The sequence below is a fragment of the Dictyostelium purpureum genome, assembly GCF_000190715.1.
Source record: "Dictyostelium purpureum unplaced genomic scaffold DICPUscaffold_377, whole genome shotgun sequence".
NCBI classification, from domain to species: Eukaryota; Evosea; class Eumycetozoa; order Dictyosteliales; family Dictyosteliaceae; genus Dictyostelium; species Dictyostelium purpureum.
The window spans coordinates 1-18,467 of record NW_003519713.1 but is presented as its reverse complement, the minus strand read 5'-3'; the positions used below and the strand labels follow the sequence as shown (position 1 = coordinate 18,467).

Here is an 18,467-nt window from a genome sequence, read left to right as displayed (position 1 = left end):
TTAGTGTATGGATTGAATTATTTTTTTTTTGAATTTTTTTCATTTAATTTATACCTTTAAAAAAATATAATATTTTTAATAAAACTTAATAAATAATAATATTAATAGTAGTTTATATTTTTTTATTGTTATAGATATTTTTAATATTATAACAAAATAATAGTTTTAAAAATAGTATCATTAAATATTTACCTAATTATTTTCATTTATTTATTTTTATATATATTCATAGTTTCAATTATTAAAATGAAAGTAGGAGATAAAAGAAAAAAAAATAGAAAAAATAAACAAAACATTAAAAAGAATAAAAAAGAACATCAATATAATGACGACGATTTAGCAGTCTATGACGATAATAGTGTAAATAATAAAAATTATAATAACAGTGGTGTTAATGTAATGATTAATCAATGTTATAATATTTTGGGTAATAAGGGTTTAATTGGTTCATTTTTTAACTATTTTAAATCATTCTTACCAAATACCAGTACCAGCAGTAATAATAGTTCAACAAAAGAATCAGTTAATGTAAATAATAGTGATGATAATAATAACAGTAATAATGATGAGGTTGAAACCGTTTCATCCTCATTAAATAGTACTAATAGCAATAGTAATAACAGTAATAATAGCATTCCATCAATTATTATTCAACAACAACAATTACATCACCACCACCACCATAATAATAGTAATAATAATTCAAGCTTGGGTTTATCTGGTAATTATATTACACAAGGTGAATTAAGTGACCATTTAAAGATTGTCCAATTGGAACAAAAAATTAATAGCTTGGAAAAAGAGCTTCAAAAAGTCCGTAACGAACAAAACCAAATGCATAAGCAAAATCTTAATCAATATCATGAATTATTAAAACAAATTATTAATGCTGCTTCGTTAATTCAACAAAATCCTACCCCGGTTTACGCAGCCCCAGCTCCAGTGTTTGCAGCCCCACCACCACCACCTCCACCACCACCACCACCATCAGCAATGGCACCAAAACCAAATGTACCAAAAACCTCAGCTTCTGCACCAGCCTCCCTTGCTCCAAAGAAGCCAGTTGGAACTCCACAGTTCTCTATTTCTTTAGCCGACATTACTGGTGTTAAATTAAGAAAGACAACATCCAAGTTCAGTAACTCTAATGGTGGCACAAGTAGCACTAGCTCACCAAGTCGTAGCAGACTTTTATCGCCTGGTAAAAGATCTCTTTCACCATTCAAACGAAGTAATCTCACTCCACACAAGAAACTAAATACTGCTTCATCGCTTTCTCTTGGTCTTAAATCACCACTTAAGTCAACACCTAACAAATTAGAATCTTCAGTGAACGAGTTAACTGCATCATCATTATCAGCATCTCCATCATCAAAATCAACTACCACCACCACCACTACCGCTACCACTACTTCAAGCACTTTAGCAAATAATAAAAACATTAAATCACCGTTATCTGAAAATAAATTTATTACTCCATCAAAACCAAGCAAACATTCTGGTACACCATTAACACCTCTTAGAGATATTACCAACAACAATACACCAAACAGTAATTCAATTTCAAAAAAAATTTTAACACCTTCATCAACAACAAAAGCATCTCCATATAAACCTTTAACAATTTCCACATTAAGATAAAAAAAAAATAGTCAATTAAAAAAAAATAATTAACAACTCTTTATATAAAATGGCTCATTATTTGATTAATAAGCTCATAAAATAATAACATTATAGAAGTAATATTTTAAAAAAAAAAAAACAAATATAAATAAAAAAAAAAATTAATTAAACTTTATTTTAAATTTTAAAATTATTTTAATATAATTTTTTGTTGTGGTTTAGTTTTGGTTTATAATCTTGTATAACCACTATATTCATTTTGTAATCTTTTCCTTTGCTTGATTGTGTATATTATAATTGAAATTGTAATGGTGCAAATAACTGAACCGATCACTATTAAAATTATAGCCCATTCTGGAAAAGCTTGTTTTGAGTATGGAAAAACAAATATGATTGAAAGACTATTATCTGTTGTCAATAAGCTATATGAATATGTAGTATTGGTATTTACATTGTTGTTGTTATTGGCCAAATCGAAAATTTTAATAGATGCAAAATTAATTGCACTATTACTGTTACTATTACTATCATCATTTATAATTGCAGGCTCTTCTTCTTTTTCGGTGATATTTTTATTATTTATATTATATGTTACTATTGAAAAATCACAAGACTTTGGTTTGCTATTTGGTAATATTTGAAAGTTTACTATTAAATTTGAAAAAACTTGTGGGATGGAGGATACCGAGATGGCAGGTGTGTTGAAATAGCTTATTTTTGAAGTTATATAAATTGATGATTTTGCATCAGAGATGAAGGATTTATAAATATATATAGATGAATAATGTAATTCTAAAAATGATGATGGCCCACTTATGTTTAAAGAGTTTATGGTAGATGAGCCTACGGAAAATAGTGTTCCTGATACAATGTTTACTGATGCTAAAACTGATGTGCTATTGATAATCAAATATGCATTTGGATCTAAAATGTTAACTGGATTAGGGTGAACTGAAATACCTGGGCTATATACGGTAAGATTACCATAAACATTTAAAGAGTTTAGACAACCACCTTTGAAAAAAACGACATCAGAGTTTGGACTAATTACAACAGAGCTTGATGAAATGGAGACACTATCCAAGTATACTGATCCAAAGAATTCAAATGTGATTGGTGAATCGCTTTCGACTACTGATTTTGATTCGGATAGTGTTTTGAAATGTGAGTTGTATATTATAAGATCACTGTTACTTGATACTAAAATCATTGGTGCAATTGTATTAATAAAATATGAGTTGCTAGGGCTTGGTTTATTAGAGGATGATGAAGAAGAGGAAGGGAAGGAAGAGGAAGATGAAGAGGAGGAGGAGTATGTATTACTATTTGTGGTATCCTCATATTTTCTGAGGCTAGATGTTTGATATGAAATTGTACCAGTATTTGTTTCGCTAAATTCCATATTATCTATTTTAAAATTTGGTGAGGTTATTTTTAATGTTCCACCATTTAATACAATAGAGCTTGTGTTTGAAATCCCATTATCACCATTAACCGAGCCACCAATTACTAAATTTGTATTTGAATCTATTGTTATTAAAGAGGTATCTTTGAAATATAGGTTTTGTAGGATGGATAAAATGGTGTTGCTGTCTGTGTCTAATTGAACCTGGCCTATTATATTTAGATTCTTTATAAAGGAGTTATAATAAAACTTGGCATTGTTTAATACTAATGTACTTGATGACAATGAAAATACACCATAAAAACTACTGGTTTCACTTGAATTGCCGATAAATGAACTAGTTGAAGAGAATACTATTTTCGAATAAAAATTACCAACACTACTATTATCAATTGAAAGGGATGAGTTGTTTAAAAACTGAAATTTATTTATGGTTTTATCACAAGTAATTTCACTATTATTTATAATATTAATCTTGCTCGATCGATCTACAGTAAAATTTGAACCTTCTAAAACCTTTAAGCTTCCTTTATCGATGGTTAAAGTGTTGTTATAATAAAAGTTTATTGATGCACTTGATATTTGAAATGTATTTCCTACTGAAACTATATATGTATTATTTAAAAAAAGTTGTGGATAATTTTGATTTGAACCCAATAAACTAAAAGATCCAATAGTAATATTCATTTTTTCGCCAATTAAATAGTAATAGTTTAAACTAGTGTCGCTATTATTATTAATATTGTTATTGGCTATTGTTGATTCTGTTGGTTGTGGTTGTGAAAAATCAATAACTATATCATCACCTTGGCTGGGTAAAACCTCACCTATCCAATTTTCTTTATTTGAAAAATTGCATGGTGATTTTTCTGTACATGTTTTGCTCGAGTTAAAATATATTAATTCGCCATTTATATAAATTGTTAAAAATGATAATATAATTAAAAAAATAAAAATTATATAATTATAATTCCTTATCATATTAATTATTTTATTTTTTATTTTTTAATTTTAATTTTAATTTATTTTTATTTTCTATTTTATTATTTTATTTTATTTTATTTTGTTTTGCTTTGTTATTTTATTGAATAAAATGTAATTAATAAAAAAAAAAAAAAAGTAAAAAGAAAAAGAAAAAAAAAAATTAATAAAATAATATCTCGAAAAAAAACGAGAATTTTTTTATTTTGTTCATTTTTCAAATTTTTTATAATATTTCCTGGGATATTTTTTTTCTTTTTCAAAAACCAAATGAAATAAAAAGAAAAATATTAAATGTGATAAATTTTAAAATAAATAATTATTTATGTTATAATAAAAAAATGATATGATAAAAAGAAATGTATAAAAGATTTTCAATTATTGATTATAACTTTTCTTTATTAGTCCAAACAAACAAAGGTATTAATTTCTGAAAATTTAATTGTTTATTTTAAACAAATTAATTTCCTTTTAAATTATTGTAAAATAATTTAATTTATTATAAAATGAAATTAACCAAAAAAAAAGTTAATTTTCTTTTTTTAATTTGATTTTTTTTAATTTTGTTGGTGTGTGATATTTTTTGTGTGTGGGATTTTTTGTTTTTTTAAAAATTTTTTGTTTAATGTGCGTAATAATAATCAAATAAATAATACTAGTAATAATAAAATTAGGAGTAATAAAAATAAAAATAATTATAATTAAAAGTTTTTAAAATAATAAAAACAACACCCACACTCAAAAAATTCAACAAAACAAATATGGACAAATAACATATATATCTATTTATCTTAACATGGTTAAATAAATAAAAATACAGAAATTCAAAAACGTTCATCTTATTTTTTTTCTTTGATTTGTAATTTTATCTTAAAATTTATTTTAATTTTTATATTTTATTTTAATTTTTTTATATTTAAATTTTAAAAAAAAAGTATTTATTTAATGCAAAATTTTATTTTTTAATCATTAATTAAAAATAAAAATAAAGAAAAGCAAACCAAAATGACAATTATAAGTAAGTTTTAAAATAATATTAACTTTCTTCTATCACTAGATATTAATCTTTATCATATTTTATTTTTATAACCAGGTGTTATTTCAAGTTTAAACTATAACAACATTTCAAAAAATACTGTTGGGTCATCTACAAGTACTTCAAATTCATTCTCAAATAATGCAATTCAAAATGGTTTTACAGATTTCTTTGTGAATGTTGGCAAAAAAACTAAAGATACTGCTGAAGGTGCCTATGGAAAAATAAAAAATAGATAATATCAGGTTTTATTTAATAATTGTATATTTTAGTATTATAAATATCAAATTATTTATAAAAATAAGGACAATAAAGATTTTTAAAATTATTTATTTTTAATTTTTTTTTGTGCTCTTTTCTTCTTTTGCTTTTGTCCCTTTTTTTGCCTTGGTCTCTTCTTTTCCTTTGGTTCCTTCTTTTGCTTTGGTCTCCTCTTTTGCCTTGGCCCCTTCTTTTGCATTGATCTCCTCTTTTGGCTTTGTCTCTTCTTTTGGCTTTGTCTCTTCTTTTGGTTTTGTCTCTTCTTTTGGCTTTGTCTCTTCTTCTCCGATGATTTGAGATTTTACTAGAGTTAATTTAAATGTTTTATCTTTTATTTTTAATAATAGTCCATCTTTTGGAAAAGAAGCACTTTTTCTAACACCACTATCCCTAATGCTTCTTAAAGAGAGTCTATTGGAGGTTTCAATAAATAAAAAGCAATCTTCTAAAGTTAATTTTTTTTTTGAAAATAAAGTTTCTATTATATCGAATTGTTTTTTTAACATTTTAAAAGATTTTTGGGAATCTTCTATTTTCTTTTTTAAAAGCTCTAACTCTTCATTGAGATCAATTTCAGTTTGATTGTCTGGATGAGAATCTTTTTTTTCCCCTTCCAAACTTTCTTGCAAAGTTTTTTTTAAATTTCCTAACTCTGTCTCCTTTTTAACCAAAAAATTGTTTACAGTTGTCCTTACATCAGAAATTTCTTGCAGAATGGTTCCATTGATATCAATTTCACTTTGATCTTCTGAAAGAACTAACTCTCTAGATTCAACTTTTGAATTTAAATTTGGTAAATCTAAAATAAGAAAATTTTTTTTTAAGTTTTTATTAAAAAGGATCCACTCCGTTGGAACAGGTAAATTTAGTGATTTGGCGGTATCTGGGGAAATTATAAAACCCAATTTTTCTCTTAATTTATCTTCGACTTCAGTTGGGTAGTTAAAGTTAAGTGCATCTATGGGTATATTGAATTCGGTTTTAAGACCATCTGTATCTATTTTTAAATTTTTCTTAATTTGATTTCCTACTTCGGTCACCCTTTTATTTTTATCTAATCTACTTGTTGAACCAACTTTCATTAAAACCCAGTCAGGTTCGGTTTTACCATTTTTGATAAATTTGAAATGATCTTCAATAATAATACCATAAAAGTGTGGAGTAAACTTAGATATTGAAATTTTTGTTCTCGGAGTCTCAGGACTATATGGATAGGGATAATTGTTGTTAATGGTTGAAATAATCGGTTTTTGATTTTTCCAAAATATTTTTTTTGTTAGTTCTAAATAATCTTCTAAGTGGATTTTTTGACATTTGGATTCTTTACAGCTGTTTTCAATATCAGCACAATACACAAACTCTTTGCTATTGGGCATTTGAATATAAAAAAAATAAAGGGAAAAAGATTTAAAAAAATTTAAAAAAAAAATTTTAAATAAATTAGTTTTATCAAATAAATAAAAAAAAATTAATAAAATTTTATATATTTAAAATCTAAATTCCTCTAATCTATTTTAACTATTTGATTATTTGTTTGTTTATTTATTATAATGTTTATTTTCTTTTTTTAAAAAAAAAAATAAGAAAAGAAAATTGAACATTTGTTTATTTTATCTTAGTAAAAACCAAATGATCGTTTAATAGCTAAATAGAATTTTTTTTTCTACTTACTATTCATTAGCCGGTTGGGGGGCCGGTTTGGCTGCCCTTTAATTTTTTTAATCCCATACCAATGGGGAGGTAAAAATAATTTAAATAAAAAAGAAGGGAAAAAAAAAATAGTTTTTTTGAAAAAAAAAAAAAAAAGTTTTTTTAAAAAAAAAAAAAAAAAAAAAAAAAAAAAAATAATTATCTTTTTTATCTTAAATCATTCTCTTTTTGAATTTTTGGGATTAAAAAAAAAAAATTTATTTTTTATTTATTTTTTTTTTTTTTCAATTCACACATAAAAAACATCTATTTCCTGAAAAAAAAAATTTAATCTAGATTATAATATATTTAATTAATTTAATTTATTTATTTATTTAAAAAGTCTAAATTACAGTGAATTTTGAAGCCCCGGCTGCGTGACGAAGGGTATATATTTTCTTTTTCTTCCAATTCCAACCAACTGCAAATTCACTCATTATATAAATATCACCATGATTTAAAAACTCTTGAAATCTTTTACCCTTTTTAACTCCATCATGAAACCATTGATAGCAAATATTCATTCTACAACCAGTTCTAATAGCTATAACTCTCTTTCTTTCAGCATCACCATGATACCCAATCCCACAAGTTTTATCTAAATATTCAAATAATATAACCATTAGTTAATATAGTTTTAAATATTATTAATAATAATATTAATAATAATAATAATATTAATAATAATAATCATGATAATTACCAAAATAATAGTTTCCTTCAGCCACCAACTTTTTACCTTTATCACCGAGAATATCTCCAAAACCATTACGAACCGAGTCAAGCAATGGCACATCCTTGAATGCAATAATTCTACCCTTTCCTTTCTCGTAATCTGGTTCTTGCGATACATTTGAGAAGCATAAGTTATGTCTTGCATTTTTATTCACAACCCTACCATACATTAGTGCTTTTTTATCTTTATCTAGTTTTTTTTGTTCTTCGTGAAATAGATTTGGATCACAGAATGCTGATAACCCATTTCTAATCACCAATATATATGCATTATTAATTTCATCCAAATCTATTATATTTGTATTATCTTTTTCATCAACCTCCTCGTTATTATCTACATTATTGTTATTACTATTATTATCTTTATTACTATCTACTAAACAAATTTGTTTTAAATCAAACAATTCAGTTTTTAAACCTTTTTCATCTTCGAAATATTTTTTTGCTTTATTTAAATCATCCAAACTATAACCATCTTTACCCAAAACCCCAATCTTTTGCATACCAACATGGTTTTCACAGACTTCGGATAAAGTAATGGTAAATGTTTCTTTATACATTTTTAATATTTATTAAATTAATTGTTTAAAAAGAAAAAAGAAAAAAAAAAAAAGAAAAATTTAATATTTATTATTAAAATAAATAAAAACTAAAACTAAAAATTTAATTTAAAATTTATCTTTATTTATTTTATTTAAATTTATATTTATTTATATTTATATTTATTTATATTTATATTTATTTATATTTATTTATAAAATTATTAAAATATAAATTTATTTATTTAAGAAAATATAATTATTATATTTGTTTAAAATAGTAAAATGAAAAAATTAAAATAAATATTGGTTCTATTTATAACTAAAAAATACAATTATTCTTTTAACTTTCCTATAAAAATAAATAATTACCTAGAAAAAATGATCATAAATCTAAAATATAAATAAATAAAATTAAAAAAAATTTTATAAAAATAAAAATTAAAATAAAAATAAAATAAAATAAAAAAAATTAAAAAAAATTAAAATAAAAAAAAAAAAATAAAAAAAAAAAAGATAAATAAAATAGATAATTTAATACATTATTGATTTAATTAATTAAAAAAGGATTTATTGAACTAAAATAAATTATTTAAAAGAAAAACTATTTGTGTATTTTTTGGTATTGAAAATAAAAAATAAAAATAAAAAACACAACCCATAACCTCTAAAAAAAAAAGGGAATTAACGCCAACGAACAACTCTAAAAAAAAATAAAAATAAAAAAAAAATAAAAAAAAAAATGAAAAAAAAATATTTTTTTAACGAAGTCTTCCATATGTAACTTAAATGCTGAATTATGGGATAAAAAACCATATTATAAATAGAAATCAAAATTTATTTTTTAATAAATCATTTTCGATAAATTACCAATTACTATTAACAAATAATAAAATATTATTATTATTATTTAAATATATATAAAAAATTAAATTTATATATATTTTATATACCGCTAAAAATAAATACTATCTATCAAACTTTAGAATACCTCAAAGGTAAATATAATTATTTAATTATTATAAAATCTTATTTTATTTAATTTTTTAATATTTAATATTTAATATTAATTTTACTTTTTTTTTTTTTTAACTTTAAAATTTTTTATAAAATATAGGTTTATTATTTAATTATAAAGGAATTACAATGTCAGAAAAAAAAAAAGTTTTAATTATAGGTGCTGGTTATGCTGGTATTGAAGCTGCCAAATTATTAGATTCTAAATTTGATGTTACAGTTGTCGAAAGAAAAAAAACATTTTTCCATTGCGTTGCCTCAGTACGTGTTGCTGTAGAACCAGAGTTAGTCCCACAAGTATACATCCCATATGATAAACTTTTAAAGAATGGTAAATTTATATTCTCCTCTGCTACTGAGATTACACCAAACCATGTTACCCTTGAAGACGGCCAAACCCTTCACTTTGATTACTTGGTAATTGCTACTGGTTCCAATGTATTAGCTCCATTCAAAGCCCCACTCAACCTTACAAACAATAGAGATATCCAACAATACTTTGATAATTTTTCAAATCAAATCAAACAAGCAAACAAAATATTAATTGTAGGTGGTGGTAGTGTTGGTGTAGAGTTTGCCGCTGAAGTATATGATAAATATGGAAAAGATAAAAAAATTACCATTGTACATAGTGGCTCCACTTTAGTAAATGATGCAATGGCACCAAAGTTCAACAATATGACATTAAAATCAATGGAAAAGAGAAATATACATTTAGTATTAAATGATAGAATCGCCTTACCAGAGTCAGTCAGAGAATCATTAAATAGCCAATCTGCTTTACTACCAACCCCATCAACCGCCACTTATACAACCGAAAAAGGTGAACAAATAGAAGCCGATTTATTAATTTGGACTGTTGGTATTAAAATCAATAGTGAAGCTTACACAAATTCACATTTCCAAAACTCTATTAATCAACAAGGTCAAATTAAAGTTAATGCCAGCTTACAAGTCGAAGGTTTCAAAAATATTTTTGCCGTTGGTGATGTCACCGATACTAAAGAATTTAAAACAGCTTTCAATGCCTCAACCCATGCCAAAGTTGTTGCCAAAGTCATCGAAGCCGTCAATAAAAATAGCAATAAATTACCAACCCATACTCCATCAAAACCAGTTATGATATTAGCTCTCGGTAAATCAGATGGTGTTTTTCAATTACCAAATCAAATGGTCATGGGATCATTCCTTTCAAAACTATTAAAAAGCAAAACTTTATTTATTAAAAAAACATGGGAGGGACTCGGTAATCCAAAACAATTAAATTTTAATTAAATATAATATAAATAATAAAATATAAAACCTATTTAAATATCAATAGATATATTTTCTTTATTTAGTATTTTTTTTTTTAGGAAAAAACAAAACTAAAAAAAAATTTTTACAATAATTTCAATTTTAAAATTTTAATAAAAAAAAAAAAAAATTTAGTTTTTTTATTTATTTCATTCTCTCACCCCACACAGAATGTCAATGTGGTCAACAATGGATTTTAGCCTTTTTCTATATGATCCACAAATAGAAGATTATTTTGTAAGTTAAATTATTTAAATATATTTTATTCTGGAGTGTAGAAGAGTAGCCTTTTATTAATTACTTTTTTTTTTCATGTACAACAGTGGGCAATACTACTTGCTATTCCTCTTTCTATAATAATTAAATTAGTTTTAGAATTAAAAAATAATCAAAATAATAATAATGATTTAAAATTAAACATAAATGACCCGGTATATATTTTAGATGATAAACTAATTAAAATATATCAATCTATTAAAAACAACAGAATTATCGATGAAAATATTATAAACCAATTTATTTCAGAATTCATGGAACTACTTTTAGAGAAAGGTTTCAGTGACGACCACACCTATTTTATTGCAACTTCATTTAAGGTGTTAGAAATATTAATTATAAAAAACAAAAAAAAAGCAAAACAATTTTATAATTACAATTATATAGAAGCTTTAATATATTTTTTAAATTATCCAAATAAAGCATATTCGGCAAATTTATTACAAGTTTTATTAAAAATTGTTCGTTTTGACAAAAGATCAAAACAAATAATTTTAAATAGTAAAACTATTTTACAAATAATTGAAATATTAGACAATTTAGAAAATAAAAACTTTCAATATTATGAATATAAAATTTTATGTGAAGGTTTGTATAAAACTATTAAAACAATAAATAAATGCTCTATACTCACATTATATCACTATTAAATTTAGTTCGCTCTTTTCCAGAATCAATGCAATACCTAATACCACATTTAAAAAAGGAACTAATATTCCAACTTTATGAAAATGAAGATACTGAAAAAGATAGAAATATCATTTGTATATGCAAAAGTTTAAATATACATTGTGTATATTTATATAACAATATTTTTGGTGACGAAGGTGACAATAACATTTTCAATGAATATACCTACAACAATATCAATGAATATAATAATATTATTGAAACAATATTAGTTTTATCATACTATGAGAATAAAAAAGTTCAACTACACTCTTTAGATGTATTATTCAGCTATATAAGACTAAACATAAATAACCAAAATCTATTAAAACAAAACTGTGGTTTCATTAAAAGAATCTCCTCAATCCTAGATCAAGAGACAAGCGATATAAACTTAGATATCCGTATTAAAAAGACTTGTATGTTTATTATCCATTTTTTAATAACTAATCCTGATCCATGTACTCAAATAGTTTTAAATAGTGATGCTCCTCAAAAAGCCAACTCATTTATTATTCAAACATTAGAAAAAAACAATTATAAAATTGTTCATAATAGTAGAGAACAAAGTATAATAGCAAGTGGTTTAGGAATATTACGTGGAGTAGTTACCAATGGTACTCAAAAACATAGAAACAATATTGTAAAGGAAGGGTGTTTAAAATATTTATCAAAGCTTCTATTTATCCCATCATTGGTACCAGGAAGGGTATATGAAATCTTATTTTGTTTAGAAGGACTTTTAAAAGCTGGCAACAAAAGTGAAAATGAAATAGTAGATTTGACCACAATGGACAACAAACCCCTTTGTTTAAATAATTCTTATGTAGAACTTTTTATTGAAAACAATATTTTTTCAGATCTTGCCAAATTCCGTAATGAAAATAAAGATAATATAAACCTAGCGCTCTATGATAAAATTTTGCTTTCAATTATATTATCTCATGGAGAAACCTACCAATTAAAAAAATCAAGAAAATCATATAAATAAAAAAATAGTTATAGCCATTATAGTTTAATTATCTAATAAAATATTATTATTTACTTTTGTAGAATTTCAGAGCAGGCATTAATAAAATTTTATTTATAAAAATTTTATAAAAAAAAAAATATTTTTATAAAAATTTTATAAAAAAATCTATTATTTTATTTTTCTTTCTATTAATTAGTTTTTTAGAAATAATAATATAGAAATAAATAATGAGAAATTTAAATAAAATTCCATTTAGATATATAACTAGACTAGGTACAAAACCAACTATTCCACAACCAAGAAACTTTTTCAGAATCGTTAATCAATATGAAAAAGGTGTCGTTTTTACTTTAGGTAAATTTAGCAGAATCTTAGAACCAGGTTTTCGTATCGTTATCCCTCTTCTTGAAGAGTCAACTATCATTGATTTTAGACTTCAATCATACACATTAGATAAACAAGAAATTATTTCAAAAGATAATATTTCATTAATTGTTGATGCCGTTGTTTTTTATAGAGTAATAAACTAATATTAAAAAAACTATTTCTATAAAATTATATATAATTAACAATTACTAATATCTTCATTATTTTTAAATAAAGGCTAATGACCCAGAACTTTTAGTTAATAAAGTATTAGAACCAGGTAAAATTGTTCAAGAATTTGTTCAAATTAAAATTCGTGAACTTTTATCAAACAATACACTTCATGAAATTTTAGTTAATCGTGAAAAATTCTCACAAGAAATATATGAATCAGCATCAACTTTAGAAGAGTGGGGTATAAAGATTGAAAGAGTTAATTTAAAGGATATTAAATTTGAACAATCAATCGTTAGAGCAATGGCAAAAGTAGCCGAAGCAGAGCAATTACGTCAATCTAAATTAATTCATGCACAATCAGAGGTTCAAACAGCAGAACAGATTTTAGCCGCCGCAACAATGCTCGAAAAGAGTCCCGTTGCAATTAGAATTAAAGAGTTGGATATCCTTTCACAAATTGCTAAAGAGCAATCAAACACTATTGTATATATCCCAGGCAGCGTTTTTGAATCAGTACCAAAGATCCAACAAGATTCGTCCCCAATCCAACTTAACAATCAATAAATATTTTATATTATAAAAGAAATATAATAGTAAATGTAAAATAAAAATAATATTTTTTTTTTAATGGCATAAAGCAACCATATTATTTATTAATTGGTATCATCATCTTCATATGATCTACTTTTATTAGACTTTTTTTTATTATATTTAAAAGTGGAATAAGAGTTTCTTGTGTATACTCTTTCTATTGAATCTTGAGATGTTTGGATATCATTTTTTAATTGTTTTAATTTCGATTTGGTATAGTTGTTATGGCCATATTGGGTTTGGGAGATGCATATATCACAATTTGTTTTACATGGTTTTGAAACTTCGCCAAAGTAATCCAATAATTGGACTCTTCTGCATACGTCATCATTTCTGCAAAAACTGTTAATACTATCAAGTAACTCTACTTTGTTCTCGGTCATTTGCTGCTTTTGTGCCACTAACTCCTGCTCTTCGCTATAGAAATAGGATGATGATGGTTGGGCTTGAGTTTGGATGATTCTACTGATTTTAAAATAGTCATTTGATGTATAATATAAAATGCATTCACTTGGTAAACCATCTCTACCTGCTCTGCCAGTTTGTTGATAATATGCCTCGATGGATGATGGCATGGTATAGTGAATGATAAATCTTACATCTTTTACATCAATACCCATACCAAAAGCTAATGTAGTTACGATAATTTTGAATGATTTGTTAGTCCATGCCTTTTGAATTTCGACTCTTTCACTATTCTTTAATGATCCATGATAGAAATGTGAATCTATATTTTCTTCATTTAAGTATTGCGATAGTAATTCACAATCATTTGTAGTTGCACAATAAATAATACCACATGACCTTGACTGTCTCATTTTAATGTAATCTGCGATATCTGCAAATGATCTTGATTGATCTGGACTCTTGCTTCTAATTTGATATAATAAATTGGTTCTGAGGAAGCTTGATGCTATGGTAACTGGGTTATGTAACTTTAGTTCATTTTTGATATCACTCTCTACTGATGGTTTGGCAGTTGCTGTAAATGCTGCGATTGGTACATTTGGAAAATTTTCTCTAAACAATGAAATCTTTCTATAAGCTGGTCTAAAATCGTGTCCCCATTCAGAAATACAATGAGCCTCATCGACTATTAATCTTTTTATTCTACCTTGATTATTCAATGTGTTCAATACCTCTAAAAACTCTGTTTGTGATAATCTTTCTGGTGAAACGTAGACTATTGAAATGTTACAGTTATCCTTGTCCAATAACTGCTCTATTGTTTTTCTATTCTGTAAGGGTGTATTACTACTATTAATTGAGCATGCTGGAACACCCAAAAGCTTTAATTTATGAACCTGATCCTGCATCAATGATAATAATGGTGAAAGTACAATCGAAATACCACTACTATCGACCAAAGATGGAATTTGAAAGCATAAACTTTTACCACCACCAGTTGGTAAACTGACAAAAGTATCTCTACCATGTAAAATTGAGTTTATAACCTGCTGCTGTAATGGTCTAAAGCTAGAATTACCAAATACCATCCTATTACAAGAGTCTACCAAGCTGTCCCATTCATGTTCTTTTTCCAAAACACCATCGATAGCATTTGATGACGGCGATTGCATTTTAATTGGTTTGTTTGGCAATTTATGCTTTGTTGTCAATATATCTTTGCTTGATTTGGATAACACTGTTGCCTTCCATTCTTTATATACATCAATAATATTTAAATATTCATCAACCTTAACTCTTTTCTTTTTTGATTTCAAACCCTCAATACCAATTGACTGAACTTGATTTAAATCATCAGTATTGTTAATTTGATTTTTTAATTTATCTTTCTTCTCTTTCTTTATTTTAGATTTAACACCTTCTGTTACCTCTTTTTCTGTAATAATAGAAACTATTAATATATAAACTTTTATTTTTTTTTATTTTTTTATTTATTTTTTTACCTTTTTCTTTTTGCTGTTTTACAATTGGCTGTTCTTGCTCTTCCTTAACTTTCTTCTTTCTTGGTTTGGATTCTTTTAATGGTTTTTCTAAATTTGACTTTATTCGATCTAGTTCAGGAGATTTAAAACCTGGGCTCATTGTCACAATGTGTTCACCATTTTCATCCAAATTATATTCTCTGAATATTTCATTTTGATCAACTTCCAACGATACCTCTTCATCCTCTGGTTGCACTAAAATTGATTTCTTTTTAGACTTTTTACTTGGTTTAATACTATTTACATTTTCGTCTAAAACTATAATGTCTACTTCATTATTTTTGAAATCCTCCTTCATAGTCTGTTTCTTTTTATTTTTTTTACTTGTTATTATTTCAGGACTATCTTGATAATCTAAATCACCACTCTTGCCCATTAAATTTTTCTCCAATTGCTTTTGTTTTTTTGTTTTAATAACTTCGAATGTATCATCATAATCCTCTCTTATAACTTCTTCATTTTGATTATTAGCGTTGTTGATGTCGTTGTCGTTGTTGTCACTATTACTATTATTACTATTATTTTTTGAACTATTTAATAAAGAGTTACTATTTAATTTAACTAATAAGCCATGCTTATTTAAAAATGAAATATCTTTAACATCTTTTGATATTCTATTTTGACCTGTTAAAACACATTTTTTTATTTTTTTTGATGGATCCTTCCATTCTATGTAACCCTCACTTTTACTATCCAATACAATCTCTTCATTGCTTGATGGATTTATAGTTGAATTGTTTTTTTCGGTTGAATAATAACTTTTATTATTATTATAAATATTATTATTCCTATTATTTATTAAATAGTGATATGAATATCCTATTGGTTTATTATTTATAAATTGTAAAATATATGGTTTATCAATAAATCTATTCATATCATATTATGTTATATGGTTGATACATATATTTTATAAAAAAAATAAAAGGTTTCAAAAAAAAAAAATTAAAAATTAGTTTAATTTAAAAAAATTAAAAAAAAAAAGAAATTTTTTTTTTTTTTTTTTTTTTTTTTTTTTGGATTTATATTTAAACCGAAAAAAGTATTTATTAATTATGAATAAAACACAACAATTATTTTACATCATTTATTTTCAAATTAAAAAATATATCTCTATCTTTTTTTCCCTTTAAAAAAGAAATTTTAAAAATTATTTTTTTTTCAAAAAAAAAAAAATAAAAAAAAATAAAAAAAATAAAAATAAAAAATAAAAAAACAAATATAAAAAATAAAAAAACAAATATGATTATTAATTTGTTTTTTTATTAATTAATTTAATTGAAAAATTACGAAATCAAAATAAATTAATTATAAAGAGGAAATCAAAATTAATTAATTTGATACCAATTTTCAATTAATTATATATAGATTTTCTGGTATGAAAATTTTTGATGAATTAAATTGATAGAGTTTGGATTTAATTAATTAATAATAGAACGCTCGTTGTCAATTAATTTATTTTTAAAAACTGAGAAAAACCATTTTCCACTAATTTTGGAACCAAATCCCCATTATAAAATCAAATCAGATGATAATCAATTGAGATTTCTCACTCAGTTCGCGTGCTCAAAAAAAAAAAAATAAAAAAAAAAAAAAAAAATTTTAATCTAAAGGTGAGAGGTGTGCTATTGCATAAAAAAAATAAGTATTTTTGAAAAAAAAAAATATAATGGTTGCTTTAAATTAATATAGGATGTGTTTTTTCATGCGCGAATAACCCCCAAAAAAAAAAAAAATATCTAGAGTATTTCTAATTTATTATAACAATCTTGAATGCTGAAAAAAAAAAAATTTGATTTTTTTTTTTAATTTATTTTATTTTAATTTTTTTTTTTTATTTTTTAATTTTTTTAATTTTATAATATTTTTTTAACCAATAGTTATATGTATTTTAAAAATAATCAACATTCTCCCACACAATAATAGTATTATTTTTATTATTTTTGTTTTTACTTTTTTAAATAAATAAAAAAATAAAATAAATACAATTTCTTATTTTTGCTTTTTATTTTTATTCATTTTACACATATACCCAATTTATACATACAACCACAATTACCCAATACCAACTTTAGCCACACCAATACTTTTTTTTGCAAATTTTTTTTTCACATATATCCTGTGTGAATTTCTATTGGCTGGTTTTTTATATATCTTCAATATTAAGGTCCTTTTCAATTTTTCTTTCAAAAAAAAGTAATTTAATTTTTTTTCATACACATAAAAATTTTTTTTTTTAAAATAATATCTATTTTTTATTTTGTGTTATTTTTTTTTTTATTTTTTTTTATTTTTTATTTTTTTTTTGTGTATATACCACATTTTTTTTTTATCTTACCCTTTTTTTTTTTTTTTTTTTTTTTTTTTCTTTGGGGTAAATATAAAAAAAAAAATAAATTTTTTTTTTTTTTTTTTAAAAAAAATTTTATTTTATTTTGTTTTATTTATTTTTATATTTTAAATTTTTTATAAATTTAAAAAAAAATATTAATTAATTATTTTCTTTTTTTTTTTTAAAATAATTTCCCAAAAAAAAAAAAAACTCTTCAAATAGAAAAAAATTCCAAGAAAAAAAAAAGGGGAAAATATTTTTTTTTTAAAAATTGAAAAATAGGTTTTTCTCATTACCCCCCCCCCCTCAAAAAAAAAAAAAAAAATTAAACAAACTTCAAAAAAATAACAATAAAGGGGGGATCTCTTTGAAGGTGGGGAAAAAAAAAAATTATGGGTTTAAAATAATTATAAACCCTCTTGGAAATTCTCCCCCCAAAAAAAAATAAAAAAAAAAATTATTTATTTTTAAAAAAAACCCTCTCCTGTGGAATAAAAAGAATAAATTTTGTGGGAAAAGGGGTTTGTGGGTGGGGGATTTGAATTTTTGTGG

The 18,467-nt window shown here is 24.0% G+C and overlaps 8 protein-coding genes across 8 annotated transcripts; 4 read left to right on the top strand and 4 right to left on the bottom strand.

Moving 5' to 3' along the window:
• Positions 1-246: 246 nt before the first annotated feature.
• Positions 247-1,641, top strand: DICPUDRAFT_90005 (uncharacterized protein; the record flags this gene model as incomplete). Its single annotated transcript, XM_003292835.1, has 2 exons — positions 247-1,282; positions 1,427-1,641. 2 exons carry the CDS (start codon positions 247-249, stop codon positions 1,639-1,641), a joined length of 1,251 nt encoding a protein of 416 aa, XP_003292883.1.
• Positions 1,642-1,852: 211 nt separating this feature from the next.
• Positions 1,853-4,009, bottom strand: DICPUDRAFT_83479 (uncharacterized protein; the record flags this gene model as incomplete). The annotated part of the gene is made up of 1 exon (XM_003292830.1): positions 1,853-4,009. The coding sequence occupies one exon, from the start codon at positions 4,007-4,009 to the stop codon at positions 1,853-1,855; it is 2,157 nt and encodes a 718-aa protein (XP_003292878.1).
• Positions 4,010-5,380: 1,371 nt separating this feature from the next.
• On the bottom strand, positions 5,381-6,682 carry DICPUDRAFT_83478 (uncharacterized protein; the record flags this gene model as incomplete). Its single annotated transcript, XM_003292829.1, has 1 exon — positions 5,381-6,682. One exon carries the CDS (start codon positions 6,680-6,682, stop codon positions 5,381-5,383), a length of 1,302 nt encoding a protein of 433 aa, XP_003292877.1.
• A 657-nt stretch (positions 6,683-7,339) lies between these two features.
• Positions 7,340-8,290, bottom strand: DICPUDRAFT_41242 (uncharacterized protein; the record flags this gene model as incomplete). The annotated part of the gene is made up of 2 exons (XM_003292828.1): positions 7,340-7,593; positions 7,699-8,290. 2 exons carry the CDS (start codon positions 8,288-8,290, stop codon positions 7,340-7,342), a joined length of 846 nt encoding a protein of 281 aa, XP_003292876.1.
• Positions 8,291-9,415: 1,125 nt separating this feature from the next.
• DICPUDRAFT_83476 (uncharacterized protein) lies at positions 9,416-10,561 on the top strand (the record flags this gene model as incomplete). Its single annotated transcript, XM_003292834.1, has 1 exon — positions 9,416-10,561. One exon carries the CDS (start codon positions 9,416-9,418, stop codon positions 10,559-10,561), a length of 1,146 nt encoding a protein of 381 aa, XP_003292882.1.
• Positions 10,562-10,753: 192 nt separating this feature from the next.
• Positions 10,754-12,518, top strand: DICPUDRAFT_83475 (uncharacterized protein; the record flags this gene model as incomplete). Its single annotated transcript, XM_003292833.1, has 3 exons — positions 10,754-10,819; positions 10,906-11,446; positions 11,515-12,518. 3 exons carry the CDS (start codon positions 10,754-10,756, stop codon positions 12,516-12,518), a joined length of 1,611 nt encoding a protein of 536 aa, XP_003292881.1.
• A 209-nt stretch (positions 12,519-12,727) lies between these two features.
• DICPUDRAFT_157643 (uncharacterized protein) lies at positions 12,728-13,607 on the top strand (the record flags this gene model as incomplete). Its single annotated transcript, XM_003292832.1, has 2 exons — positions 12,728-13,018; positions 13,104-13,607. The coding sequence occupies 2 exons, from the start codon at positions 12,728-12,730 to the stop codon at positions 13,605-13,607; spliced, it is 795 nt and encodes a 264-aa protein (XP_003292880.1).
• An 89-nt stretch (positions 13,608-13,696) lies between these two features.
• Positions 13,697-17,905, bottom strand: DICPUDRAFT_157642 (uncharacterized protein; the record flags this gene model as incomplete). The annotated part of the gene is made up of 4 exons (XM_003292827.1): positions 13,697-15,492; positions 15,545-16,371; positions 17,643-17,669; positions 17,901-17,905. The coding sequence occupies 4 exons, from the start codon at positions 17,903-17,905 to the stop codon at positions 13,697-13,699; spliced, it is 2,655 nt and encodes an 884-aa protein (XP_003292875.1).
• Positions 17,906-18,467: the final 562 nt, after the last annotated feature.